The sequence below is a fragment of the Schistocerca piceifrons genome, chromosome X (assembly GCF_021461385.2).
Source record: "Schistocerca piceifrons isolate TAMUIC-IGC-003096 chromosome X, iqSchPice1.1, whole genome shotgun sequence".
NCBI classification, from domain to species: Eukaryota; Metazoa; Arthropoda; class Insecta; order Orthoptera; family Acrididae; genus Schistocerca; species Schistocerca piceifrons.
The window spans coordinates 449,686,639-449,700,603 of NC_060149.1; the positions used below are offsets into that span (position 1 = coordinate 449,686,639).

The 13,965-nt window shown below is 42.6% G+C and overlaps 1 protein-coding gene across 1 annotated transcript in view; it reads right to left on the reverse strand.

The window, feature by feature from the left end:
• The window catches only part of LOC124721953 (thrombospondin type-1 domain-containing protein 7A-like), a 1,225,854-nt gene that overhangs the window by 824,267 nt on the left and 387,622 nt on the right, over window positions 1-13,965 (reverse strand). Inside the window, exon 3 of the mRNA XM_047247119.1 lies at window positions 1,192-1,362. Coding sequence (XP_047103075.1) covers window positions 1,192-1,362 — 171 coding nt within the window. The remainder of the gene's footprint in view (window positions 1-1,191; window positions 1,363-13,965) is intronic.

Below are 13,965 nucleotides of genomic sequence, written 5' to 3' on the forward strand. Positions count from 1 at the left end.
CATACGTTTGACTGATCTGAATGACTGATCATTCAATTTCTCGGAAGCTTTCAGACTGCGAGCACGATACGTATAAATAAAATGCGCTTAGTTTCAAGTATTCTAACGATTCCATCTACCATGAAATGGATCACCTGTCATGAATCTTGATCTAGAATTTTTCGAAAACCAAACCGGTCTGATCTAATGCTTTCCATACGAGCTACGTTCGGGTGGCTTTCTACTAGTAAGGCGACGATGGTCGAAATCGGTGAGTCTGACCTCTCCTTATGTGCCATTGACACACATAAATGCGAACATTACGCAATACGAAGATATTTTCTCTATTAATCACACGCTGGGATGATATGTGGACTTGGGGCACAACTCGAAAGATATTTATCTGTGCCTAAAGTAATAAGAAAAGGGAAAAGTAAAGTAGTAATGAGATAAAGAATTGGGAAAATCTCCTTTGACTCAAATAATTTAATTAAAGAAAGTCAGAAAAATATTAAAGGTTTTCCTCAGTTCCAAAATGCACACCTTTAGGAAGCAAACGCTATAAGCCATCAAACTTTTCGTACAAATGTAAAGGCAAACGTATGGCTACACTGGAAGAGTGATTTATACTACAAAAGTAGAAAATACAAAATTATTTCAATGCTGCAAGGAAACTGGTGTAGAGGGAATATTCTTAGGCTGTACATTCCGCACAAACGGTAGAGAGGGTCCTTGTTACAGCCAACATGCTTCGAACATCAAAGTGGTTGATAAAGGTATTAGGGGAGGTAAGTAGCTGGGAGTATAACAACAGTAAAAGCAATGCAGTATTGAAGGGAGACAATGCCCACACACAAACCTACAAAGAAAGCGGGATACCGGTAATGAAATTAAGCACAGGAATGTGAACGGAATGGAAGAGCGAGCGTGTAGTGCCTAACGAGGTATTACCATTCGCAAGCTGTCACCCGGAAAGTAGCTCATTTGTGAAAAAAATACGGGTAACACTGCAAAGCAACTCGGACCGAAAGAAAGGTAATGATATCGATAAAATCACAGAAGCAAGTTAGAAAGAAAAGAAGCAGTGAAAGGAACGTCGCCACTGCTACAAGGGAAACAATTTCAAAGGGAAAAGAAAATTGTGTCGGGAGACAGATTTCATTGCGCACAAAGGGGAGAGCAGAAGGGAGTGTAGTAAGAGGCGAGGAATACCCTTCTGGTGGCCGCATTCGAGGATGCAGGCTGCTGCGGTGGCTGGCTGCATGGAACGGTCGCACTGGTACTCGAGCACAGCGCGCCCGTCGATGTGGGCGCACCACACCGTACGCCACTGCAAGCCGTCCCCGCACGAGCCAGTGTTGGGGAAGCAGGGGCCCCAGCCGCCTGCAACAGCGCCACACTCCCTGTTAACCAATCCATTCCTCCCACACTCCAGCGACAATTCGGCCATAAAAATCGCTGAAATTACTCCAGCCTTGAAGTCGTGAACCTCGAGTGGCAATTCGATCGGGCAGACTAAATCTGGCGAGAGTTCTCTGTGCGTTGTGTTTGTCGTAAGTCATAGCCCAACATCTAAAAGGGTGCTATTCATTGAGACTGAACCCATAGGCGAACTTGAATATTGGTAACTTATCTGAAACTTTGTGCTTGTGACGTGGCACATTATCTGCTTCACTATTAACAAAAAAAGGACAACATCGGCCTAATGCGTTGTGAAATGGTTTGTCCAAAAGCAATAAATAAAATAGATTAGAGAAATACCTGACACAGCTTATTTGCTGTACATGATTTAGAGCATTACTCGACAGTTTCACAGAACATACCACCGTTTGAAACTCCCTGGCAGATTAAAACTGTGTGCCTGACCGAGAGGGCCCAGGAAATGACCTGGGGGGGGGGGGGGGGGTCTCTGCAGACATCATGAGACTCTGGCATAAAATGGGGGTGATACGCGATTACAAGAACTCAGCAAGAGAGTTCTCACAGCCTCTGTCACCTCAATTCTCCAACTTCCTACCTACACGTGGTGCCCCTGTTAAGCCGAGCAACTCAGCGGGAGGTTGGGTAACCAAATCCAGCGGGAAACTGAGTCGGTTAGCAGATAGGAGTTGGAGGACAGTGGAAGGCAACGGGAAACCACCACTGAACTATCCCAAGAAAACCCCATGGCTTCGCTCAGCTCAAAATGTTCCGGAGTTTCAAGTTCCCCGATCGGATCTCCGGGGGGAACCAGGTTGAGAGGAGCTTCACGAAGAGTAAGATGGTGCAAAGAGAAGCACTGCATAGGAACATGGAATGTAAGATCCATGTATCAAGGAAAACTAGACATAGTGAAAAGAGAAATGGTGAAAATTAACATCGACATATTGGGAACAAGTGAAATGAGGTGGACTGGCATGGGAGAATTTGCTTCGGATGGTCATATGGTGTATTATTCTGGGCACGATAACAACAGAAGTAATGGAGTAGCCTCCATAGTTAGTGATAAAGTGAGAAAAGCTGTGATGGGATGCAAATATAAAAATGATAGACTGATGTCCATCAGACTTCAAGGTCAGCCCCTCAATATCACAGTAATTCAAGTTTATGCACCAACAACCGATGCTGAATAGGAAATTATTGACCAGTTCTATGGAGATTTACAAGAATTACTACTGTCAACACCAAAAAAGGATATCGTCTTCATAGTTGGAGATTGGAATGCAAAAGTGGGAAATGAAGCTGTAGAAGGTATAACAGGGAAATATGGTCTTGGTACAACAAATGAAGCTGGGCAGAGACTCCTAGAATTCTGCCAAGAAAATTAATTGATAAATACTAATACACTGTTTCAACTACCAAAACGACGCCTATATACCTGGACTTCGCCAGATGGCCAACACCGGAACCAAATTGATTACATACTTTGTAATCAGAGGTGGAAGAGCGTGGTTCAGTCAGCTACAACAAGACCTGGGGCTGACTGCGGATCAGATCATGAGCTCCTGATTGCAAAATTTCGGCTGAAACCTCAGAATGTAGCAAAAAGTATCCCAACTTGCAGATACGACCTTAACTCTATAACATCCGACTATGCTGTAGAGGTACAAAACAGATTTAATGTATTACAGCTGGAGGACAAAAGCTCGCAAGAGATGTGGACAGAAGTATCTAATACTGTCAAGGAGGCCACAGAGAAACACATTCCCAAGAAAAGGAACAGTAAGAACGCTGGATGGCTATCAGTTGAGGCACTGCAAGTTGCAGAAGAACGAAGGAAAGCAAAAATCAAGGGAGATAGATCAGCTATGTTTGAATTAATTAAAGATTTTCAGAAATTAGCTAGAAGAGATAAAAATATATTCTTTAATGAACAGTGCAAGGAAGTTGAAGATAGTAACGTAATGGGTAAGACAAGAGATCTTTATAAGAAAATTAGAGAAATTAAAGGAAAATTCCAGGCAAAAATTGGAATGATAAAAGATAGAAACGGGAAAGATCTGAGTGAAGCAGAGGATGTTAAGGAAAGATGGGCAGAATATGTAGAAAACCTATACAAGAAAGAACTGCATCATGACAGGGCTCCTACTGCTGATGTTAATGTTAATTTAGAACTAGAGCCAGATATTTTGGAGAGCGAAATCCAGTGGGCCCTTGAAAATATGGCTGACAACAAAACTAGTGGACATGATGAAATACCAGCAGAATTGTTTAAAGTCACTGGAAAGGATGCAGTGAAAGTGCTGCACTCAATATGTCAAAAAATATGGATCACGCAGCAGTGGCCAGAAGACTGGAAAAGATCAGTATTCATCCCCATTCCAAAGAAGAAAAGTTCTAAAGAATGCTCAGATTACCGAACAATCGCACTTATTTCACATGCTAGCAAAGTTATGTTGAAAATCTTACAAAATAGACTTCGCCAATATCTAGATCGAGAGCTGCCAGAAGAACAAGCTGGATTTAGGAAAGGAAGAGGAACTAGAGATCAAATTGCTAACATTCGGTGGATTATGGAAAAAGCGAGAGAATTCCAGAAAGATGTGTACCTCTGCTTTATTGACTACGCCAAAGCCTTTGACTGCGTTGATCACAACAAATTATGGAACGTACTGAAAGACATGGGTGTACCAGATCACCTCATTCATCTGATACGGAGTTTATACCTTGACCAAGAAGCCACGGTGAGAACTATGTATGGAACGACGAAATGGATAAAGATTCAGAAAGGGTCCGGCAAGGCTGCATACTGTCACCGTACTTATTCAATCTGTATGCAGAACATGTCATGAGGAATGCGAGGCTAGATGAAGGAGAAACAGGAATTAAAATATCTGGAATAAATATAAACAACCTCAGGTACGCGGATGATACGATCCTGCTGGCGGAAAGTGAAGAAGAATTGAGAACACTCTTACTGAAGGTGAAAGACGAAAGTGAAAAGGCTGGTCTTATGATGAATGTGAAGAAAACGAAAATTATGGCAACAACACCTACCAATTCATGGGATATAGCAGGAGAAACCATGGAGGTAGTGACCACATTCAGTTATCTCGGTTCCCAGATCTCTGCTGACGGTGACTGCAGCCATGAAATCAAGAGACGCCTGTTGCTCGGTAGACAGGCGATGTCAAACCTTGACAAGGTTATAAGGTCCAGAGATATAACACTAGCAACAAAGATCCGTATTGTGAGGGCTATGGTCTTTCCAGTTGTGATGTATGGATGTGAGACCTGGACCATTAGAAAGGCTGAACGGCGAAGAATTGACTCCTTCGAATTGTGGTGTTGGAGGAAACTTCTTAGAGTTCCATGGACTGCAAAGAGAACCAACAGATCAATATTGGAGCAAATTAAACCAGATTTCTCCCTGGAAGGTCTAATCTTAAAACAAAAGCTGACCTACTTTGGACACACAATGCGAAGGCATGCCTCGCTGGAAAAAAACATTAATGCTGGGGAAGATTGAAGGAACTAGAAGAAGAGGACGTCAGAGGATGAGATGGATCAATGGCATCACAGAAGCAATGTGTTCCAACCTGAAAGGTCTACGGGAGAAAGTGAAAGACAGGAAAAAGTGGCGTGATTTGGTTCATCGGGTCACGAAGAGTCGGAACCGACTAAACGAATAGAGAGAGAGAGAGAGAGAGAGCCTGACCGAGACCCGAACTCGAGAACTTCGTTTTACACGGGCAATTTCTCTGCCAACTTTTCTCCTTTTAGTCTACATTTTTCAAAAAAGGGGAGAACGGTCCCCGGGGCATAGTGGGTAGGGATCATTTTACATCGCCTGACCACAATGTCTCGGGCGCCAAACAGGAACATATTGAAGGGATAAATGATCACAGCAAAATAATCATTTATTTATTGACAAAAATTACTCTTCCTCTTCTATGACGTGTCCCTGTCACCAAGACTTTAAAAGAAGAAGGGACATGTACTAGTTGCGTGAAAAAGAAAACAAACAAGAAATAACACTTATGAAACACGCACATGCACCGTCGATACTTCGCGGACGCCGTCGCCCCATCTTCGTAGCACGATTCCCGTAATGTCGTGTAGGCACCGTTATCTGTTCAAATCACCTACTTGTGAATTTGTCAAATTTATTTCCTGGCGCGAATGATCGAGCTACGGGGTGGGTCGTGGAAGATTCTCCGCAAGAAGTTCGAAAAGTACTGGCTGTACTTAGGATTCTTCACAATGGCACAATGACGATCGTTTAAATAGTTCCAAACTTCCATGAATCATATAATACCACCTCCAAACAAATAATGAATCGCGTGACCTCTGATTGCCGACCGCTGTGGTCGAGCGGTTCTAGGCGCTTCAGTCCGGAAACACGCTGCTATGGTCGCAGGTTCGAATCCTGCCTCGGGCATGGATGTGTGTGATGTCCTTAGGTTAGTTAGGTTTAAGTAGTTCTAAATCTCGGGGACTGATGCCCTCAGATGTTAAGTTCCATAGTGCTTAGAGCCATTTGACCTCTGAACTATGTGATAGATTTGTGTTACATCCTCTGGTAATAAACAGCGTCAGGGTAGAGGAGAGTGTGTGAATCGACATAAACGGGTAAAATTCATAAAAGGTGTGCCAACATTTGACGCACAAAATACCATATGTCTTTCGCTGGCTCACAATGTAGCCAGTTGAAATGAAATGAAACGTGTATGAATTCCTAAGGGACAAAACGGCTGAGGTCATCGGTCCCTAGATTTACACACTACTTAAACTAACTTGTGCTAAGAACAACACACACACCCATGCCCGAGGGAGGTTCAAACTGGCTCTGAGTACTATGGGACTTCTGAGGTCATCAGTCTCCTAGGACTTAGAACTACTTAAACCTAACTAACCTAAGGACATCACACACATCCATGCCCGAGGGAGGATTCGAACCTGCGACCGTAGCGGTCCCGCGGTTCCAGACTGTAGCGCTTAGAACCGCTCGGCCACTCCGGCCGGCTCCCGAGGGAAGACTCGAACCTCCTGCGGGAGGTGCCGAGCAATCCGTGACATGTCGCCTCAAACCACGCGGCCACTCCGCGCAACGTAGCCGGTATTTGTCTGTATCCTGACGTTGCAGTTCACACACAAAGGTGAATCGGCGAGATGGATCCTATGGAGTCTCTCTCGAGTAATCTGTTTTTTGTTTTCCGGCACGTAGCGTATCGAACGTACGTCTGATTCTAGCGTTACCGCGTGAAAAGTGCGCCATACTACATTCCAATGCACGGTACGATACGTCAATTCGACGACATCAGGCTACCAGTGGTGAAGTAGGGTGCGATAGACGTCATAGTCTTTTGTTAGGCGAGAGACAGGGAGAACGTTCCTTAGGCAGTAATATTCGAGGTAAATCCTCCCAAAATAGGAAAGTGCCACCTGTAACTCAGTATGCGCCACGGGAGGGTCAAGGGAAGATTGTGCCAGAGCCTCTATCAATAAGCCAGTGAGGTTGGTCGGGCATCATTGAGGTGCATATCAATGTATAGAGGGACTGCTCGATCATGAAACCGACTGAGTTGCCCAAGCACGACTCACGACCCGTCCTCACAGCTTCACTTCCACCTGTACTTTATCTCCTACCTTCCAAACTTCACAGAAGATCTCCCTCGAAAAATAGCTTCTGTGAAGTATGGAAAGTAGGAGACAAGGTATTGGCGGAAGTACAGCTGTGAGCAGGGGGTCCTGAGTATGCTCGCGTCCATAGACCACTTGCCCGAAAAAGGCAAAGGTCTCGAGTAGGAATATCAGTTGGGCACATAGTTTTCATTTTCCATGATGTTTCATATCAGCGCTCACTCCACTGCAGAGTGAAATCTCATTCTGGATTTGACAGTTACCTTTTTTTTGTTTCCAGGTTTTGTTCAGAAAGAATGATCTGATTGAAACATCATTAAATTTACGAGAGTCTTGTGTTATCTAAATGTCCTGAATTTAATATTTGATTCGAAGGTAACAATCTTGACAGTTACATATCACACCAATGTAGTTTTTTTGCGCAGAATTGTTAGTGCTTTGAAGAGATGAACTTTCTGACACTTCATTTAAATAGCTAGAGCAGCTGTTCGCTGAATATGGTAGAATATGGAAGAATGGTTCGATGAAGCTCTACACATTCGTCTATCCTGTGGAAGCATCTTCATATATGCACAGCTAGTGTCACCTGCACCCACACAAACTTGCTCATTGTAGTCAATCCTTAACCTCCCTGTACTGTTTTTATATTCCTCACATCTCTTCATAGCCAGGTTCGCTTCTGCTTAATTTCTTGTGCCGTAGGCTGTAGAGTTGTGTGTTCCTCAGCTTAATCCTAGCAATACCAATACATTTCTCATAGCACGCATTAGCAGTTGGGGGGGGGCGGGGGGGGGGGGGGGCGGGGGCGGTACATTATGCCCATCCGAAAAAGAATTTTAAAAATCTAAATTCGTTAACTCTTGTTGACTTACATTAACACCATAGTTTTTAAATAGGTGCTGATGTTTTAGTTGCATCTATAAAACGAAACTATCTTTTAGCACATTCTTAGCAACATAAACACATTTTCAGTAACGTGTACTACCGAGGGGTGGTACTATATGCCAACTCTAAAAATATTTAAGAAATGAAAATTTCGTTAATTGCTGTTGAGTTTTACTCGCAACATATTTTTTAAAGAGACACTGATGTGGAAGTATGGATCTGAATCTGAAAATATTTAATATATGAGAATTGTTGGGAAAGAGGTAACTGCTATTGAGACTTAAATTTTTGGTTTACGTTTAACTTAAAAATTTGAAACATTTATGGAATCAGGTAGAAGAATTCATCAGAAATAATAATTTTTTCAAAATTTTAAAATATAAAGTAACTGTGTAGACTACAGTATTTTCTCTCATTTTCTCGAACAAGGAGAAAGTGATTACTACGAAGGTTTTGATAAAAATTCCTTTCTTCAGGTTCCGAGTAAAGATTGAACCTTAAATCCTGTCAGACGTTTCTTACTTTTTCGGTTGCTACAGACGTATTGTGTAGCCAAAAGTTTCTTTACACCCAATGCTGTTATTTCTAAAGATGATAGCCTCAGCTGCCTGTTAATGTAAACTTTAACTTTCTGCGAAAGGTTTCACTTGCATCTGGTTATCTGGAGGTGGAATTTGCTTTCCAGTGAAATGGTCCAGCTCGTAACTCACTCTAAAGAAATTCGATTGAGGGATAAGGTTGCGAATTTGGGCAGGGTAGTTCAGTAAATTCAAGTATTTTCTCTGAACCTAGGTATGATGGTCATTGTGCATTATTTATTTATATCAATGGCTGGATTTCGATGATGAAAACTGAGACCCATAGGCTCACCAATGATTGTAGTTTCACTTGCCTCTGTACAGGATTACTCTTCAAAATTTGGAAGGAGTGTTCGGCACCCGGTTCATACAGTACGCTTTAAAGTTTTGCGATCTCTAAGGACCTGGGCACATGTGGAGAGTGGAAAATCACTCTAATAGGACTTCGATGTCGTACGTCCCAACCAGCACGTTATATCCGGACTCACTCGGTTCTCTCCCTCGAATCACCATTACAAAAATACGCCTATGACGTTGATGAATTACTCCTGCGCTTCTGTAGACTCGAACACATACCCTAACTTCACACAGTAACTTTCGGTTGCATAGTGTATCTCATTGCGGTGTTGAAGGTATTGTTTTCTTCTGTGGCCATAGCATAACCCGTTACACCGGCCTTATGTAAGGGGCCAGGTCGTGGGATGTGCTGTGCTAACAGAAATACTGAGGTAAATCCATTCCGTAGAAAGTTGGAATACAGACCAGCCGGTTGCTTTAGTTTTCAGGTCGTCCTGCATAATGGATGTTGTTAGCCAACGCAATTTTGGTATACGTAAAAGGGACTTCGTTTTTCATTTGATTTCCTCTCTACGTAGGAAAGCCCCAGTTTTGGTTTGCTTGTAACTGTTTTCCAATATATGTTCTACAGCTTATTTCCGCTGAAGTGCGTTTTTAATTACTTTGTGGGTTTTCGGTATTATCAACGTGCATAAATCAGGTTTTAATAAATTCCCTAACTGTTATATACTTCAAAAATCTTTTTTACTTCGAAAGAGAAACGTCAAATTTATCTCAATAACATGAACTTTCGTTCTACTCGTAATGCATGGGAGGAACTTTTACATATTATAGTAGCAGGAGTTTTTGTCACCTTCTGCTGACATTTTACGTGGTGAAAATTAAATGGCGATGGGGCTTCTACCTCTCTATACAGAGCGTCCGAGTCACAGTTTATAATCCTGTACTACCTAAAAAAATCTTCAGCCTGAGTACTCGGAAGTGAGGATATAGTGACCGGAAATGAATACGCAGTTTTATATTGAAATAAACAACATAAACCTCACGGAACCACGTTGGGACACTTTAACGATCGCCGTATATTGTCCTAATAGTGCTGTGTATAATCAGAATGGCCACTGACCAGTAGTAGCTGAAATGTTTCACAACGCTTCTTACGATGGGTCGGGCCCCTGGTAAATGACACAGAACTGGTATGTAATTGCGAATGGACTTAAATCACAGTCCAAAATACTTTCGCCTACGTAATACTACTGTCAATGTTTATTGACGCCGACCGCTGTGGCCGAGCGGTTCTAGGCGCTTCAGTCCGGAACCGCGAAACTGCTACGGTCGCAGGTTCGAATCCTGCCTCAGGCATGGATATGTGTGATGTCCTTAGGTTAGTTAGGTTTAAGTAGTTCTAAGTTCTAGGGGACTGATGACCTCAGATGTTAAGTCCCACAGTGCTCAGAGCCATTTGAACCATTTGTTTATTGTCGTCTGCAAATATAGGAAAGGAAAAACCTGAGAGAAATTCTGCTATATACACTGCACCCTTGTAAGAGTCGTCAGGCGTATTTTTCTCGTGTTTCGGCAGATATATGAAATTTCGTTTTTGCAATGCGCAACTGAAGTCAACCTGAACAAATACTGCTCATTTCTTTCAAGCGACGCCCATTGTCGACGGTTTATTGCCTGTTACAAAGAAAATTATTTTGGAACTGGAAATTTACGTGGTCTTTTGATAGAACAGTCACAAATGACTCCATTGGGATATTAGTTTTATCGATGCTTGTCAGCGGGGGCCGCGAGGGGTAGCGGCTCGGTCTTAGGCGTCCTGTCACGATTCTCGTGGCTCCCCGCGTCGAAGATTCGAGTCCTACCTCGGGCATAGGAGTGTGTTGTCCTTAGCGTAAATTAGTTTAATTTAGACTATTTAGTGTGTAAGCTTAGGGACCGATGACCTCAGCAGTTTGGTCCCATAAGATCTCACCACAAAAATTTGGTTAATGGGGACAATATAACATGAAGAGAAACCAATACGCCATCATCGACTCGCGTGCAGCTCTGGCCTTCGCGGACTGCTACCGCCATAGAGCAGCACTGCACAGTCTCTCCTGGAGTACTGGTCACCATTCGTGTTTCTCTGTCCGTGTTAGTGCACATCGACAAAACAAATGTCGTACTAATTTTGGACCGCTCTATCGATTGGACATGAAAAATTCCACTTTGAAAGTCATTTTGTTTATTACTGGGAACAAATCGATGAGTTCTGTCGACATTGCATGTGGCATGAAAGACATAATGAGCAATATTTTTTTTTTTTTTTTTTTTTTGCCTGGATTCCAGCTACACACTGCGAAAACGAAATGGAAAATATATGTCGAAACACCAGAGAAAATTCTCCTGACGGCTCTCAGGAGAAACATCCGGTATATACAGTAAACACGATGTAATAAGAGTAAGTGCCAATATTCAGGGATATGACAGGAACGCTCATTTGAAAAAAGCTTCATATGGACATAAATTCTATTCAAACTGGTTATTTGTATTTGTACATGCTCTGACCAAACCGCCACACACCTTCACTAAAGAAGAATATGCAGCTACGACGTACGTTTAAAGCTTCTGGGGTGGTAAGATTCCTGCTGCTGTCGGACAATACCGTCAGCGCTTTCCGACATATCGAATTCCTGATCTAAAGTGTTTAGCAGAGTTTTCAGCACAGTTCCTATTTTTCTTCTAAACATGTGGATCGACAACGAGAGCAGGAACAGCAAAGCATTGTTGAAATGGTGCAGCGTAGTCCTACTACCAGCACACGACGATTTTCTGCACCTATAATCGTCCCATGAACGTGTTTTGCTTCAAACGATCGTTCCTGACATACCCCTAAATATTTTCCATTCCTCTTGGGACACCTTGTATGGCACTCAACGTACGGTTTTATCTTCCTATTTTTCTTCTAAACATGTGGATCGACAACGAGAGCAGGAACAGCAAAGCATTGTTGAAATGGTGCAGCGTAGTCCTACTACCAGCACACGACGATTTTCTGCACCTATAATCGTCCCATGAACGTGTTTTGCTTCAAACGATCGTTCCTGACATACCCCTAAATATTTTCCATTCCTCTTGGGACACCTTGTATGGCACTCAACGTACGGTTTTATCTTCGAAAAATTCAATAGCATAAAGAAGTTAACAGAAATGAGGCGATGATGCTGGTGGCGAACTCACAGGCGCAGGTTGCCGAGACGAGAACCATCGCTCTGATGATGGTCTACAACTCACCGATAATACACGATGGAAGGTCGTTGTTCAAGCAGCAGAAGACACACAACCCAGCAGAGTTTAGAACTTGGGGTTTGCTGATTCTGGGGAAGTTGTTGGAAAACTACGCATCACTCAGGAATACGAGGTGCGGCTAGAAAAAAACCGGACTGATGCTGGAAAAAACATTTATTTACAATTATTTACAATTTCATGTTATCTCCTTCAATGTACTCTCCTCCTCGGTCTCTACACCGCTCCATACGAATTTTCCACTGTTCATAGCAATGCTGCAGATCATTTTCGGTAAGTCCATACATTACTTCCGCCGCTTTTTCTTTTACTGCTTCAACAGTCTCAAATCTAGTTCCTTTCAAAGCTGACTTGACTTTAGGGAAAAGAAAAAAGTCACAGGGGGCCAAATCAGGTGAGTAGGGTGGATGATCTAAGACGGGAATGTTGTGTTTTGCCAAAAACGTCTTCACTGACAACGCACTGTGAGCTGGGGCATTGTCTTGGTGAAGGATCCATGACTTTTTTCTCCACAAATCGTTCCGTTTTCTCCGTACTCGCTCACGTAGGGTAGTCAGGACGCTAATGTAGTAATGCTGATTCACTGTTTGTCCCTCTGGTACCCAATCAATGTGCACAATCCCTTTGATGTAAAAAAAAAAAAAAAAATCATCATTGCCTTGAATTTCGATTTTGACATTCGTGCTTTTTTTTGTCGTGGAGAACCAGGAGTTTTCCAATGCATCGATTGGCGTTTAGTTTCGGGATCGTAAGTAAAAAACCATGATTCATCGCAAGTAATAATATTTTGTAAGAAGGTGGGATCACTTTCAATGTTTTGCAGGATGTCAGAACAAATCATTCTTCGGCGTTCCTTCTGTTCAATTGTGAGACACTTTGGAACCATTTTTGAACACACTTTGTTCATGTTGAAACTTTCATGAAGAATCTGTCTAACACTTTCCTTGTCAACTCCTGTTAACTCAGACACTGCTCTGATTGTTAAGCGGCGATCTTGTCGAACAAGTTTACCGATTTTTTCAATGTTTGCATCAGTTTTTGCTGACAATGGTCTGCCAGTGCGAGTGTCATCACTGGTGTCTTCGCGGCCATCTTTAAATCGTTTAAACCACTCAAACACTTGTGTTCGCGATAAACAATCATCGCCGTACACTTGTTGTAACATTACAAACGTTTCACTTGCAGATTTTCCTAGTTTGAAACAAAATTTGATGTTAACACGCTGTTCTTTCTGTACACTCAACATTTTCCGACGCACAGACAAAACGTCAACTACTTAAAACAGACGCCACGGGCAGACTGAGTGCAGGAGGCAGATGAAACTCGAGAAGTAGGCGGAGCGAGAGTCACGTGATAGGCCACGCGACTTTCAGCCTTATTGCATTCGTTTTATCGTTTCACCAGTACTAGTCCGGTTTTTTTCTAGCCACACCTCGTATTTTAGGAAAAATACTCTCTGCCAAGTGGGTACTTTTCAGCGTGGGAAAGAGAATTCTATTCAGGAGAAATGAATGTTGCTAACACATAATTTTATTGGTGATACGAGAAAACTAAGGTAGCTAACCTAGCGTTAAGGCACACCATGAATTTGGCAGAACGCCAGGGGAGGTATACACTTACTGTGGAACCTTTCGCTGCTTCACGAGATTTGAGACACTTCATCACTCAAGGGTTTGTTAGTGAACATAGTAGTTAAATATCAGTAACTGACACTGGTGCTGAATACCTAGTCCAATACATCCGAGCTGTCATCATGAGTAACGAAAATCCAGCGTCCGGATATGCAGCGGTCTTACATATACAACATACAGTAAATTGCTTGACCAGCCCAGTTCCTGGTGGTGGTATGCACTGTAGTTATACTGCAGTTAACCTG